Consider the following 11,462-nt stretch of genomic DNA (forward strand, 5'->3'; position numbering starts at 1 on the left):
TAATGGGTCTCAAAATTCTGTGACAGATTTTTGGTCAAGTTGTTTCCGTTAAAAAGTACTGATTTTAGCCCTGCCAGGCGTGGCTCAGCGGTTGAGTATCGACCTAGGATCCAGGCGATCAGGGTTCGATTCCCGGTCAGGGCACATGCGCGGGTTGCGGGCTCGATCAATGACTCTCTCATCATTGGTGTTTCTATCTCTCTCTCCCTCTCCTTTCCTCTCTCTGAAATCAATAAAGATGTATATATTTTTTAAAAGTACTGATTTTCAAAACTAATAACTTAAAAACTGCCACACATTTAAAAACCCCCACAAATGGTCCACAAAAATCCTCTTTTCCTTCTGAAGGTTTACAGTACATTGTGATCATTAACCGGCCTTTTACTATTAAACTTAAATAGGCAATTGAGACAAACAGTTCTGAGCCCCTAAGACTGGGGTGGCAGGTACTGGGGGTAGCCTTCTGAGCTTTCTGGCACAGACGTGGTGACTTCTTGTCCACTGCTTTGATGACACCCATAGCAACTGTCTGACTCATGTCACAAACAAGCAAAATGGCCCAGAGGAGGACAGTCAGAGAAGCTCTCAACACACACGGCCTTGCCAGGAACTTTATCAACGATGGCAGCATCACCAGATTTCAAAAACTTTGGGCCGTCTTCCAGCTTTTCCCCAAAAGGACGATTAGATCAATCTCCTCCTTCAGCTGAGCTGTGTGACCTTCCAGCGCAGGTGCGTGGCCAGCGCTGACGTGGCTTGGACGGTTCAAGAGAATCACCTGAGCTGTGAAGCCAGCTGCTCGCATTGGTGGGTCATTTGTCCTGTCACCAGCCACATTGCCACGAGGAACATCTTTGACAGAAACTGTCTTCCACACCCTGTGTAGTCAGGTTCTCCTCTTACTCCCAACCCCCATTTTCTGCTCCTCTCATTTCTCCTTGTCTGTAATTTTATATAATGGAAGCATATAGTAAGAAGTTTCTGAATCTGGATTTTTTTCACATAGCATACTGCATCCATTTCATAACATGTATCAGTACATTACTTCTTTTTTTTTATTGCTGAGTGGTATCCTGTTATATGGATATGCACTGAAGTCCATTACCAACTGAAGGACATTTGGGTTGGGTCTGGGTTTTGGCAATTAAAAATAAAGTTGCGCCCTGGCCAGTGTGGCTCAGTCGGTTGGGCATTGCCCCGCGCACCGAAAGATCCAATAGATGGGTGTTGGAATGTGGGGAGGGGCAATGAGCTTGAGAATGGAGTCTGACATAGGGTGGCCCACCCGGTGGGAAATCTCTGGTGGAGTGTACATCACAGGGATGTCTACATGCCATTTGAAGTTGTTTCCTGTGCTCTATAGTGATGTAACATACAACACACAATAAGCTTGCTGCTACACACAACAGCCTTGGTATACTGGCTACCTTAGTTTTATTTTGTGAGAGAGGATAATTAGGAAGGAATCATGAACTGCATTTGGGTGAATATCAGTGTCCACACACAAAGGGGCAACACAAAGGCAGAGAATTTACAACAGTTTCGTGGGGACAGAAAGCCTGGGTAGAGGCGAACATGAGAATGCAAATTCTCCAGATCGTTGCTGAAATGTTGGACAGGCCATGGCATTTCTACTCGTGTAGAAGATGTGCAGCTCTACATTTTCAAGTGACCTTCGCTGACCTGTGGCCCGCAACAGTTGTGCCTTCTCTTAGGGTTGTTGAGAGACTTTTGGGAGATGGGAGTGGGTGCCCCTGTACACTTGGACAGAGCTCTGTTCCCCGAAGGTTCCTTCTGCACCCAGTAGGAGGCGCTCAGCGGGGCACCAGGCAGAGCTCATAGGTTGGGGGGATGTTGCCAAAGCCTGAGATCTTGGGGGTGATATCGATGTCAGCAGGAGGCACCAGCGGATGTAGGGAGAAGTTCTGAAGGATGGAGGTCAAGTAGAGGAAGAGTTCCATGCGGGCCATGGCCTCGCCCAGGCAGATGCGCTTTCCTGTGAGCACATTGGAGGAGAGGAGGGTGGGTCACACTTGCACTGGGATAGCAGTCATGGGGAGCCTTCTGACCCCACCACCCACCTGAGTCTCAGCTACTTCCTCAGCATCTCTGGGGTCATAACACTGGTTTATAGGGTTTTATTACAAGGACTCAGTGGGTTCCTAGAGTTAGTGCTCAGCTAGGACCTGTCACTCAACACATGGCAGCTACTTCTCTGATGACTTGGATTCCATCAGATTCCAAGATGGGATGGTTGTAAAGGAGCCTTGAATATGAAGATTCTGTGCATTTCAATTTTTCAAAGGCATATAAAACGTATAATTGGTGCCAGGTACTGGTGACGTGGGGTGGTGGTGTACAAATGAAAGCTCACACTTAAGTAGTGCTTACTGTTTGTCAGTCACACTTAGTGGTTTGGAGAGATTAATCGCCATTTTACAGTTGGCAGCTGAAGTGCTGCACCATTTGTAAGTGGTGTGGTGGGGGTCCTGTTTCCTAACCATTGCACTGACTCTAGGTGCCATGTGGCTTACATATAAAGAGCCATGAGATTTTATGCCATGTGTGGGCAAACCACTGCCCATGGGGAAAGTCTGCCCCAATGCTTGTGTTTGTATGGCCTGCAAACTATGAATGCTTTTAACATTTTAACATGGTTGAACAATATCAAAAGAAAAATATTTTAAGACACATGAAAATTAAATTGAAATACCAATGGTCATTACAAAAGCCTTTTGGGAACTCAGACACTTCCCATCACTGTTTTGGATGTGATCACTTCTGTGCTATAGCGGTCAAAGTGAGTGTTTACAGCAGAGAACGGATGCCCTGCAAAATCTACAATGTTTACTATCTGGTCTTCACGGAAAAGGTTTGCTGACCCTGCTTAATGCTTTCACTATTGTGATTTTATTTTTCTAATGATCAGAGTCAATGGTTCTAATATTCCATGATTTGGGGGTTCTGGGATTTTATGGTCCTAATTATGGCTTAGGAAGTTACAATTCAACTGCTGATTCAGACCTGAACCTCAATATAGACCAATGGCTGTGGGACATATCAAGCATGTCCCTGGGGGGCACTCAGACCACAGAAACCTACCAGAAGAAAAAGGCACAAAGGCTTCATTCTTCTTGAAGCGGCCCTGCTCATCCAAGAAGTGCTGGGGATAGAAGGCATTTGGGTAGCGGAAGTATTTGGGGTCTTTGAGGACTGAGCCAAGCAGGCGAAACACATCAGTGCCCTGGGGGCAGAAATGGAGACAGGGGAAATCACTGTTGGAGCATGGGGTAAGGAACCAGGAAGAGAGAAGGGTGCAATGGAGGGAGAAGGTGCCAATAAGTGTGCACTCCACCTTGGGCAGAAGGTAGTCTCGGAAATGAGTGTCCTGAGTGACACTGTGGGGATATCCCAGGGATGCGATCACTCTCTGTATCTCATGGATCACAGCGTCTGTGTAGGGCATCTGGACTCGGTCATCCATACTTGGGACTCGGTGTGGTCCTATCACATGGTTAATCTCTTCACAGATCTTGGCTGGAAGAAGTCAGACTTCAAAGCAAAAAAGCCACATGGATTACACAAAATCCATTATGCAAGCAACCAGCAGAAGGAAAGTGTTCAATAAATATTTGATTTTTTAAGTTAGCCAATTCAAGCTAGACAGTGAAGTTGAGGCTAGAAAAGTTGAGTGGATATCGGTTAACCTCTCCCAGCATCTCTACCAGGACAAAGCAATTGGCTTATTTTTAACTGTTTGAAGGCAGAGAGGTAAAATTGTGTTCTTTCTTAAGCAAGATGAGTTCTTCATTTACAGTTACCCAATAGAACAGATTACCACGTGTTGGAAATGGATTTTATTTGAATTGGACACCAAGTAGAAGGTCATATTAAATAGCCTTCTTGTGCTCAGGATCTGAGAGTCAGTATTCATTAGATCTTGTGGTTCTAAAGTTGAAAAAGTCTAAGGCAGTGTGTTTCTGTCTTCCTTCCTGTTGTGAGTGGGAGATACCAGGGGAGACCCTTACCTTCCACCTCAGGATGCTTCATTAGCAACAGGAACCCATAGTAGAGGGTCCCGCTCACTGAGTCTGTGCCAGCAAAGAAGAGGTTGAGGGTGGTGATGACCAAGTTCTTGAGGTTGAATTCCGTGTGGGCGTTATTTTTCTCCTGAAACGGAGGAGAATAGTAAACATTTTCTGTTTTGTTTTGTTTTGTTTTTTTTCTTATTCCCTCCTGTGTTCAGGGAAGGACTTTTTGAAAAGACAGTAGGTGGGTAAAGTAACTGAGTGTTGGGAGAGGATGTTCCAGGCAGAGGACTTAGCCAGAGCAAATGCCCTGAAGCAGGAGCATGTCTGCTGTGTTAGGGGAGCGGCCAGAAGGTGGCCCAGTGGTTGGAGTGGATGACAGGGAGGCTGGGAGGAGAAAGTAGAATGCCTTGGGAAAGTTGAAAATTGCAGGGCATAAGGGCATATAATTCTAAGCTTCCGAGTACTAAGGTTCTGGTATGTAGAAATGTAAATTTCTAAAATTATAACATTTTAAGATTCTATGATGAGATCAAGCTTCTAAATTTCTAAACACATAAGTTTCTCAAATTCTATGACTCTAAAGTTATTCTACTTTAAAGTCTCTGGCATCTTTGTTGTTGTTGTTTTTGTTTTTAAATTTATCTTTATTGTTGAAAGTATTACAGGTGTCCCATTTTTTCCCCCATGGACCCCCTCCACCTCGCTCCAACCTCCTCCCCAGGCCTTCACCCCATTACTGTCTGTGTCCATGGGTTACACATATATGCATATAACTCCTTTGGTTAATCTCTTCCCCCCCAACCCCCTTCCTTCTTCCCTCTGAGATATGACAGTCTGTTGCATGCATCAATGTCTCTGGATCTATTTAGTTTGTCAGATTCTTTTGTTCATTAGCTTCTTCTTAAAGAAGACCCTTCAACATTTCATGTAGTACTGGTCTGGTGGTGATGAACGCCTTTAGCTTTTCCTTGTCTGAGAAGCTCTTTATCTGACCTTCAGTTCTAAACGATAGCTTTGCTGGGTAGAGTAACCTCGGTGGTAGGTTCTTGTTTTTCATCACTTTGAATATTTCTTGCCACTCCCTTCTGGCCTGCAAGGTTTCTGTTGAGAAATCAGCTAACAGCCATATGGGTGCTCCCTTATAGGTAACTAACTATTTTTCTCTTGCTGCTTTTAAGATTCTTTGTCTTTAACCTTTGGTCTTTTCATTATGATGTGTCTTGGTATGGGCCTCTTTGGGTTCCTCTTGTTTGGGACCCTCTGTGCTTCCTGGACTTGTAAGTTTATTTCTTTTACCAGGTAGGGGAAGTTTTCTGTAATTATTTTTTCAAATAGGTTTTCAATTTCTTGCTCTCTTTCTTCTTTCTGGTACCCCAATAATATGAATGTTGTTCCTCTTGAAGTTGTCCCAGAGGCTCCTTATACTGTCTTCATAGTTCTGGATTCTTTTTTCTTTTTGCTCTTCTGGTTGGGTGTTTTTTGTTTCCTCATGTTCCAAATTGCTGATTTGATTCTCAGTGTCCTCTACTGTTGATTCCCTGTAAATTATCCTCCATTTCAGTTCATGTAGCCTTCATTTCTGATTGATACCTTATTATGTCATCGATGATATCACTAGTTTCCTTAATAGTCTTACTAAGATCCTTGAGCATCCTTATAACCATTATTCTGAACTCTGTAGCTTGCTTAGGTCTATTTTATTTAGTTCCTTTTCTGGAGATTTTTTCTGTTCTTTCCTTTGTGACATGTTTCTTTGCCTCCAGATTTGGACTGCTTCCTGGTGTTTGTTTCTGTGTACTAGGTATAGCTGCTATGTCTCCTGGCATTTGTAGAGTGGCTTTGTGTAGTAGGTGTCCTGTAGGGTCCAGTGGCTCAGCCTCCCCAGTCACCTGAGCTGGGCCTTCTAGGTGCTCCCTTGTGTGGGCTGTGTGCACTGTCCTGTTGTAGTTGAGCCTTGGTTGCTGTTGGCATCACCTGGAGGAATTGACTCCCATGCCAATCGGTTGTGAGGACCAGCTGCAACTACAGCCAAAGAACTGCTGTGCTGGAGACACCCCTGTGGAGCAGGATTTACTTCAATGGAGCTTTGTTGTTCACTGAGTGCACATCAAGTGTGTCAAGGGTTGTAATCCAGCATGGTTGAGTCTGATCACCAGGTGCACTGTCTCTGGGGCCTCCTGGGAGGTGCAAAGTCAGCTTCTGGCTGTGCCTTGCCCAGGGCCATCCAGCATGAGCTACACAGCAAACCGTAGTTGGCTGCTACTTGTGTTGGGCTTGGAGGTGCCCAGGAGAGGCCAAGCTATGAACCAATGCAGCTGCCACTAGTGCCAGGCCTGGGGCCACTTATCAAGCCCTATGGGGCAGCTGCTGCTTGTTCGAGAGATTTTAGGAAAGTCCTAAGCATGAGGCTCGAGATGGCACTTGCACAGAAAAGCCCCTGGAAATGGCCTGGATGAGCTGCAGGTGGGGAGGGGCGGGGCCTCCGGGAATCACAGGGCGGGGCCAACAGTGTGCGTCAGGTGCTGGCGACTCAAACATGGCGCCTGCCTGCCGGCTGTGTGTGGAGACGATTCGCCAAAGGAGCCATGGCCTCCGCCAGCCCCTCTGCCTGGGAGGAAGCCGCCCCTCCAACTCTCGCCCGGATCTCAGGCAGGTTAGTTCCTCCCCGAGTGTCCCGGGTCCTTTCCGGCTGCTCCCGGCGCTGGGCTCAGAGGGAGCGTCCGAGTGAGTCCATGCGCGGGCCCTTTAGGAGGAGCTGCTGGGGCTCCTGCGGCCTCCGCGACCCTCAGGGACAGTCCCCGCTGGTTCACAGCCCGAAGGTGTGGGGACGTCTCTTCCCGGCCTGGAGCCCTGGGCTGGGGGCCTGCTGTGGGGCTGGGACCCCTCCCTCCTCCGGGAAACCGCCGCCGCCAAGATTCCCTCCCGGGTTTGAATGGCGGCCGCGTCTGCGCCCCTCCTACCTTCTCGATGCTTCTTCAGCTCCCTGGTTGTGAGGCTTCTGTGCAGCCAGATCTCAGGAGGCTCTGAGTGATGGTGGTTCTGGATTTTAGTTGTAATTTTGATGCGGTTGTGGGAGGCAGCGGGTACCACGGTTACCTGCGCCGCCGTCTTGTCTCCCCGTAGAATACTTTTTTTTTTCTGCCATCTTTCGAAAGTTTAACAATGGAACAGAATAAAGAGCCCAGAAATAAACCCGTGCATATTTGGGCAATAAATTTATGACAAAGAACCCAGGAATATACATTAGGTAGAAGGATGGTCTCTTCAATAAATGCTCTTGGGAAAACTGGACCATCATCTTATATAATACACAAAAACTGACTCAAAGTGGATTAAAAACTTGAACATAAGATCTGAAATCTTAAAACTTCTCAGAGAAAACATGGGTGGTAAACTCAATAATGTCAGTCTTGACAATTTTTTTTTTTTGGATTTGACACTAAAAGCAAAGGCAACAAAACCCAAATAGACAAGTGGAACTATGTTAAACTAAGAAGCTTTCACACAGCAAAGGAAAACCATCAGCGAAATGAAAAGGTAACATACTGAATGGGAGAAAATATTTGCAAATCATATATCCGATAAAGGGTAACACCCAAAATCTATAAGGAACACATACAACTTAATAGTAAAAAAACCCAACACAAACCCCAAACAAACTGATATAAAAAATAGGCAGGGAATCAGAATAGTAATTTTTCCAAAGAAGACATATAGATGGCCAACAGGTACATGAAAAGATGCTCAACATCACCAATCATCAGGGAAATGCGAATCAAAACCACAATGAGGTATCGCACCTGTTAGAATGGCTATTATAAAAAACACACAAGTAATAATGAGTTTTCTCTTGGTGGGAATGTAAATTGGCGGCAGCCACACTGGAAAACAGTATGGAGGTTCCTCAAAAAAGTTAAAATAGAGCTACCATGTGATCTAGCTATTCCACTTTTGGGTATTTATCCAAAGGACACAAAAACACTAATTTGAAGAGATATGTGCACCCCTGTGTTCACTGCAGCATTATTTACAATAGCCCTATGTGTCCATTGATGGGTGAATGGATAAAGAAGATGTAGGGTACATATAATGGAATATTATTTAGAAATAAAAAGAAAGAAAGTCTTTCCATTTGTGACAACATGGGTGGATTTCGAGGGCATTGTGCTAAGTGAAATAAGTCAGACAGAAAAAGAAATACTATATGATCTCAATTATGTGTGTAATCTAAAACAAATAAAAAACCAGCTGAGCTTATACATATAGAGGAGATTGGTGGTTGCCAGAGGCAGGGGGTGGTGGGCAGACAAAATGAAGGAGTGATTCAAAAGATATAAACTTCAGTTATAAAATAAGTCATGTACATCATGGTGACTATCAATAATACTGTATTGTATATCTGAAATGGTCTTTGATCCATTTTGAGTTAATTTTTGTGTATGGTGACAGTCATCTAGTTTCATTCTTTTGCATGTGGCTGTTCAGTTTTCCCAGCGCCACTGATTGAAGAGGCTTTCTTTTCTCCACTGTATGTTTTTTTTGGCTGCTCTGTCAAAGGTTATTTGCCCATATACATGTGGGTTTATTTCTGGGCTCTCAGTTCTGCTTCAGTAGTTTGTGTCTGTTTTTCTGCCAATATCATGCTGGGTTTCTTATTTGTTTTGTTTTTGTTTTTAAGCAAAAGCAAAAGTTTTTTGAAGAGATAAAAGTTCCCGCCACAGTGAGAGGGTCCCGAACAGGTAGCCCTATCATGCTGTTTTTATTACTGTCACTTTCTAGTATAGTTTGAAGTCAGAGAGTGTGATACTTCTAGCTTTGTTCTTTTTTCTCAGATTGCTTTAGCTAATCGGGATCTTTTGTGGTTCCATACAAATCTGATGACTTTTGTGGTTCTAGTTAACACCATTTGGATCTTGATAGGGATCGTTTTGGGTAATATGGACATTTTCTCTATGTTGATTCTTCCAATCCATGAATATCGAATGCCTTTCCATTTTTGTGTGTGTCTTCTTTAATTTCTTTTAATAATGTCTTGTAGTTTTCAGTGTATAGGTCCTTCACATCCTTCATTAAATTTATTCCTAGGTATTTATTCTTTTTGTTGCAATTGCAAAAGGAATTGTTTCTTTAGATTTCTTTCTCTAAAATTTCATTGAAATTATATAGAAATGCAATGGGTTTTTGTACATAGATTTTGTATCCTGCAACTTTGTATTTGTTTATTATTTCTAATAGTTTTTGGTGGAGTCTTTAGGGCTCCTTATATAAAGAATCACGTCGTCTACAAGAAGTGACAATTTTCCTTCTTCATTTTTCGAGTGCTGCAGCATTTTAGTAATTAGTTTATGTGTGCTACGAAATGAAAAAGGCTGAATGAACATTGCTCTCCTAGGTGGGTAAAAAGAAGTCTTTTTCTTGTTTTCCAGTTGGTGGCACTGAAGCACAGGTTTTTAAGTTTCTCTTGCACTGCTCTGGCTTCTAGGATCTCTTCAGGGTGGTGGAAAATGCCCTTTATTCCCTGGGGAGATGGTGTCTCCTCTGTGACCAGGTCACTTCCATCTCAGGACAGCCCCCTCCCGTGGGAGAATGTTCTGGGCAATGGGGTTCCAAACCTCTGAAATCCAAGCACTGTTCCCTGCAACCGGATACGAATACCATGGACAATCAGCCATGATGGGTGGGAGTGGGGTGAACTGGGAGAAGCCGGCTGGTGCCTTTGTGGCTTTGTCTCCTCCCAGTAATGGCAACTGCCAGACCTCAGCTGTCTCAGCTCTGTATCTCCACCCCTGTCACTGGGATTGGCCACAGTGCGACCCCCTGCCGCTCAGGAAAAATGGCTTCTGTTGCTCCATTTCTCAAGGTTGCAGATATTGTGCTCTAGAGCCCAGTACTCACTGCTACAGCTCCTTCTGGGGCCTGCTGCTAGCTCTGGTGGTGGTGGTGGTGGTGAGGGGGTCAGGCTCAGTGGCTTTGTTTTTCTGCCTGGCAATGGTGGCTGCCAGGCAACCACAGCTGCACCTGTGCACTGCCTTTCCACCCGCCGGTCCCGGGGCTCAGCTGCAGCCTGTATTGATCACTCCAGCAGGGGAGCTCACCCTCTTTGCTCCCATGGGCTCAGGGAGTGCAGGAGGCCACCTGATTCCTCACCTCTCAGGTAAACTCCAGGCTCCATCTGTGGCACCTGCCTCCACTCTTCTCTCTTCCCTCCTCCCAGGCTGCACTAGAACACGGGGCTCCCTCACCTCCAGGTGCCAGTCAGACGGCTTTCTTCCTGGTGATACAAAAATTCCTTTAAATAATGCCACTGAATTCTATGGAAATCCTCTAAGGGGCAGGGCCACAAAAATCTCAGATGTATGTCCCTACAGATATTTCCTACCGTCTTAAATTCACCTCTGCTACCACCATGAAGGGTACAAAGAAAGCAAACCCTCTATTCTGTACATCTAAATTGTCACGTGTTCAAAATACACCTTACTACTTTGGAAGCTTCTTTCGAGCACCACAATTCCGCCTGTCCAAAGGCAGCCCTTAAGTTGGTCAGCACCTTGAACTTCATTGAGCTGAGTCGTGTGTATTTGCACGTTTGTCGGTGGCAGGCACAGAGACATGACACTCAGGCCTTCCTTTAAGAAAGAACTTGCCATTTAGCTGCAAGGAGTGCAGTGAGCTGACAGCCTCCAGCGGCAGCACCTTCAGGATCCACTTCAGCTTGGAGCAGAGTCCATGCTCTTCCAAGGAAGCCCTAGCCAGCAACTGAGAACAGCCGGGGTCAAGGGCATGGCCACTTCTTGCCCAACAGGGGACACCCCTCACAGCAATCTTCACCCCAGAGGAACTGTTAGATAGCCTGCAGCTCTGCACGGTGGCCTGAGTCTCTCCCTGCCTAATTCTGCTTCTCTCCCTTCCTTTTCTGGGTATCAAACCTGCATCTTGGTCTGAAGGCTTTTTCAAACCCACTCTGCTTCCTTCCTCCATCATATTTAGCATACATTATGCACTCAGAACTGCATCCAAGCCTCCACTTCCCCCGGCACCCAATTCACATAATGAGCATCTTGGCGTTTGCTGTTTGCTTCGTTCTCAGCCTCAAAACTCTTCCAATTTTGGAAAATCCCCTGTTGTGTGACTCTTCATTGGTGGAAAGTCTTTGCCTCCCACCACAGACGTTGAAGGGGCCATTGACTCTTTGGGATCATTCAGTTTCACCAGCACACCCCGAGACCTAAGGTTTTAGCATCTGGCAATGGCTTGGCCACTTGGATCATCATTTATGGGACTATGAATGTTGTTTGAGGAAGTGACAACAAAAACACAGAAACAATTAGGAAGTTGTCCGCAAGGGCAGCAATGGGTCAAGAGCCTATGGCAGTGGCGTTCCGGGCCCCAGGTGTGTGTGGGGGCGGGGGAGGCAATGGCAGCAACAGCCTG

The 11,462-nt window shown here is 45.5% G+C and overlaps 1 protein-coding gene across 1 annotated transcript; it reads right to left on the minus strand.

Annotated features, from left to right (window-relative positions):
- Positions 1-1,814: 1,814 nt before the first annotated feature.
- On the minus strand, positions 1,815-10,141 carry LOC107534155 (putative inactive cytochrome P450 2G1). The gene is made up of 5 exons (XM_087827431.1): positions 10,127-10,141; positions 4,029-4,170; positions 3,356-3,537; positions 3,103-3,244; positions 1,815-1,996 (listed from the first exon to the last, which is right to left on the minus strand). Exons 1-5 carry the CDS (start codon positions 10,139-10,141, stop codon positions 1,815-1,817), a joined length of 663 nt encoding a protein of 220 aa, XP_087683557.1.
- Between the last annotated feature and the right edge of the window lie 1,321 nt (positions 10,142-11,462).

Source organism: Miniopterus natalensis, chromosome 18, assembly GCF_054644295.1.
Source record: "Miniopterus natalensis isolate mMinNat1 chromosome 18, mMinNat1.hap1, whole genome shotgun sequence".
NCBI lineage: Eukaryota > Metazoa > Chordata > Mammalia > Chiroptera > Miniopteridae > Miniopterus > Miniopterus natalensis.